At 48.1% G+C, this 3,900-nt stretch overlaps 1 protein-coding gene across 1 annotated transcript; it reads left to right on the top strand.

Annotated features, from left to right (window-relative positions):
• The first annotated feature begins 1,026 nt into the window (after positions 1-1,026).
• LOC133053680 (F-box/WD repeat-containing protein 2-like) lies at positions 1,027-2,608 on the top strand. Its single transcript, XM_061138200.1, has one exon. It carries the CDS (start codon positions 1,165-1,167, stop codon positions 2,527-2,529), a length of 1,365 nt encoding a protein of 454 aa, XP_060994183.1. The 5' UTR covers positions 1,027-1,164; the 3' UTR covers positions 2,530-2,608.
• Positions 2,609-3,900: the final 1,292 nt, after the last annotated feature.

The following is a 3,900-nucleotide window of genomic DNA, read 5'->3' as shown; positions in this document are numbered from 1 at the left end:
AATCATGAAGAGCCTGAAAAGGTGTGAAAAATATGAAGAGCTTCAAAAGGTGTAAAATACATGAGGAGCATGATACGGTCTGAAAATAGGAGGAGCATGAAACGGTGTTGAAATACATGAAGAGCCTGAAAAGTTGTGAAAAATATGAAGAGCTTCAAAACGTGTCAAAAATTTGAGGAGCATGAATCGGTCGGATAAATAGGAGGAGCATGAAGTGGAGTTGAAAAACATGAAGAGCCTGAAAACGTGTGAAAAATATGAAGAGCTTCAAAAGGTGTGAAATACATGAGGAGCTAGAAACGGTCTGAAAAATAGGAGGAGCATGAAGCGGTGTTCAAAAACATGAAGAGCCTGAAAAATTGTGAAAAATATGAAGAGCTTCAAAATGTGTGAAAAATAAGAGGAGAATGAAACGGTCTGAAAAATAGGAGGAGCATGAAGCGGTGTTCTAAAACATGAAGAGCCTGAAAAGGTGTGAAAAATATGAAGAGCTTCAAAAGGTGTCAAAAATATGAGTAGCATGAAATGGGTTGAAAAATAGAAGGAGCATGAATCGGTGGTCAAAATCATGAAGAGCCTGAAAAGGTGTGAAAAATATGAAGAGCTTCAAAAGGTGTAAAATACATGAGGAGCATGTTACGGTCTGAAAATAGGAGGAGCATGAAACGGTGTTGAAATACATGAAGAGCCTGAAAAGTTGTGAAAAATATGAAGAGCTTCAAAACGTGTCAAAAATTTGAGGAGCATGAATCGGTCGGATAAATAGGAGGAGCATGAAGTGGAGTTGAAAAACATGAAGAGCCTGAAAACGTGTGAAAAATATGAAGAGCTTCAAAAGGTGTGAAATACATGAGGAGCTAGAAACGGTCTGAAAAATAGGAGGAGCATGAATCGGTGTTCAAAAACATGAAGAGCCTGAAAACGTGTGAAAAATATGAAGAGCTTCAAAAGGTGTGAAAAATATGAACAGCTTCAGAGCACCGGAAGCCGCTCCCCTGAGAGGCTGCGGACCCAGAGCAGCGGCCGCCGGTCCAGGCGCCATGGCTGCGGAGCGGACCTGGCCGCTGGGAGGCTCTGGCGGCCCGAGCGCGCCTAGTTGGTGTGAGCCCGGCGCGAGGTCCCGGGCCCTGGGGCGCTCGCTCAGGTAAATTTTTCCATAACCTTATGGAGAGAAAGGACTTTGAGACATGGCTTGATAACATTTCTGTTACATTTCTTTCTCTGACGGACTTGCAGAAAAATGAAACTCTGGATCACCTGATTAGTCTGAGTGGGGCAGTCCAGCTCAGACACCTCTCCAATAACCTGGAGACTCTGCTCAAGCGGGACTTCCTCACACTCCTTCCCCTGGAGCTCAGTTTTTATTTGTTAAAATGGCTCGACCCTCAGACTTTACTCACGTGCTGCCTCGTCTCTAAACAGTGGAATAAGGTGATAAGTGCCTGTACAGAGGTGTGGCAGACCGCCTGTAAAAATTTGGGCTGGCAGATAGATGATTCTGTTCAGGACGCTTTGCACTGGAAGAAGGTTTATTTGAAGGCTATTTTGAGAATGAAGCAACTGGAGGACCATGAAGCCTTTGAGACCTCATCTTTAATTGGACACAGTGCCAGAGTGTATGCACTTTACTACAAAGATGGACTTCTGTGTACAGGGTCAGATGACTTGTCTGCAAAACTGTGGGATGTGAGCACAGGGCAGTGTGTTTATGGCATCCAGACGCACACTTGTGCTGCGGTGAAGTTTGATGAGCAGAAGCTTGTGACAGGCTCCTTTGACAACACCGTGGCCTGCTGGGAATGGAGCTCCGGAGCCAGGACCCAGCACTTCCGGGGGCACACGGGGGCGGTGTTTAGTGTTGACTACAACGACGAACTGGACGTCTTGGTGAGTGGCTCTGCAGACTTCACCGTGAAAGTATGGGCTTTATCTGCTGGGACATGCCTGAACACTCTCACCGGGCACACAGAATGGGTCACCAAGGTGGTCTTGCAGAAGTGCAAAGTCAAGTCTCTCTTGCACAGCCCTGGAGACTACATCCTCTTAAGTGCAGACAAATATGAGATCAAGATTTGGCCAATTGGGAGAGAAATTAACTGTAAGTGCTTAAAGACGTTGTCTGTCTCTGAGGATAGAAGTATCTGCCTGCAGCCAAGACTTCATTTTGATGGCAAATACATTGTCTGTAGTTCGGCACTGGGCCTCTACCAGTGGGACTTCGCCAGTTATGATATTCTCAGGGTCATCAAGACTCCGGAGATAGCAAACCTGGCCTTGCTTGGCTTTGGAGACATCTTTGCCCTGCTGTTTGACAACCGCTACCTGTATATCCTGGACTTGCGGACAGAGAGCCTGATTAGCCGCTGGCCTCTCCCCGAGTATAGGAAGTCCAAGAGGGGCTCCAGCTTCCTGGCGGGTGAAGCGTCCTGGCTGAACGGACTGGACGGGCACAACGACACGGGCCTGGTCTTCGCCACCAGCATGCCCGACCACAGCATCCACCTGGTGCTGTGGAAGCAGCACGGCTGACGTGGGGCGCCGGGGCTGCGGCCCTGGCGCACGGCCCCTGGCAGCCACCTGCATGAACCAAAGTTCTCACCTCACGGCATCATCGCGCAGTGCACAATCACTATCTGTTTGCCGGGGCCGGGGCTCGGGGCGGGGGGCTCGTCTTGTGGACACACACCGCAGCACGCTGACGGGGCGCACCGTTGGCTTCATGTGTTCCTAGTTTGTGGTCAGTGTGAGAGGCTTCGTCTGGGGTTCATCATTTATTTGTCCTTAGTTATGTGGGTCCGTGTGAGAGGCTGCATCTGGGGTTCATCTTTCTTGAATATTGGTTTTAAGTAAAGAAATTTAAATGGCTCATTAATCTGCTAATTGGTTGCCTATAAAAACACAGTCTATTATTAAAGCTTTTTACCATTGCCTTTTTCTCTTTTGAAATTGAAGCAAAGGTGCTATGATGTTGTTACAGCAACTTTTCTCACATGGGGCTTAGCTTTTATAACGACCCGTGTTATAAAGACCACCAAGTTCTGTGACATTCATGCTCTCCACCAAATACCAGTTCTAAAGAAAATGTGTCTTCAGTGCAAATCCAGTTCTATAGATTGATGGTTTGTGACACGTTTTAAGCCCTCATTCTTGTCAGAGCCAAGGTCGGCCGTGTCTGAGATGCACGAAGTTCTGTAGTCTTTGTTTCTGTGGAACAAGCTGGCTGGGTCACCTGCCACCTCCATGACTGCGTAGAGGGGACACGGTTCAGTGGAAGGCGCCAAGCTGGCAGACTGAAGCCTGGCTCTGTTCCCTAGGAGCCCCGCAGCCCAGGAGTGCAGTTCTCTGGCCCCGTTTTCTGTGTCTGTATAGCTAGTTGTTAGGCTGTCATTTGATTTCTGGGATTCTTTCTGGTCCTGTGTCTGCCGAGCTGTGCAAAAGTTGATGCTTCAGTTTTGTCCGATTGCTAATTCGTTGTTTCTTGGCATGATGATCTTGGAGATCATCTATAAATGAAACCACTGATACAAAGTTGTCATCTATAAGGAAATCAAACATGCAAAAAAAAAGAATGGATAAAAGGGAATGTGGAAAATGTTAACATAGTCTGCTTTAAAAACTGTATGCAGTTGGTGGAAGAAGTGCTGAGAGGAGTTGGGGTTCTCTGGAGAGGCAGGGTGTGCCAGTTCAGAGGGAGAGGTCCCTGACCCTGACGCTCCGTCCTCCGCTGTCTCTCTCTTGATGGGTTGCCTCAGGCAGGCTAACTTTCTGTTGAAAGTGAAGGACTTGCGCTAGATTGGGGTTTGCAAACTCACAGGCCCGGGGAGCCATGCAGAGAGCATAGGTGAGCGCCGCCCTCCGGGCAGGATGGAGCTGTACCAGGGGACGCTCCTCTGACGGGCG

The sequence above is a fragment of the Dama dama genome, unplaced genomic scaffold, assembly GCF_033118175.1.
Source record: "Dama dama isolate Ldn47 unplaced genomic scaffold, ASM3311817v1 ptg000082l, whole genome shotgun sequence".
NCBI classification, from domain to species: domain Eukaryota; kingdom Metazoa; phylum Chordata; class Mammalia; order Artiodactyla; family Cervidae; genus Dama; species Dama dama.
Note: the sequence above shows the minus strand (reverse complement) of the source record. Positions and strands in the feature narration are given on the sequence as shown.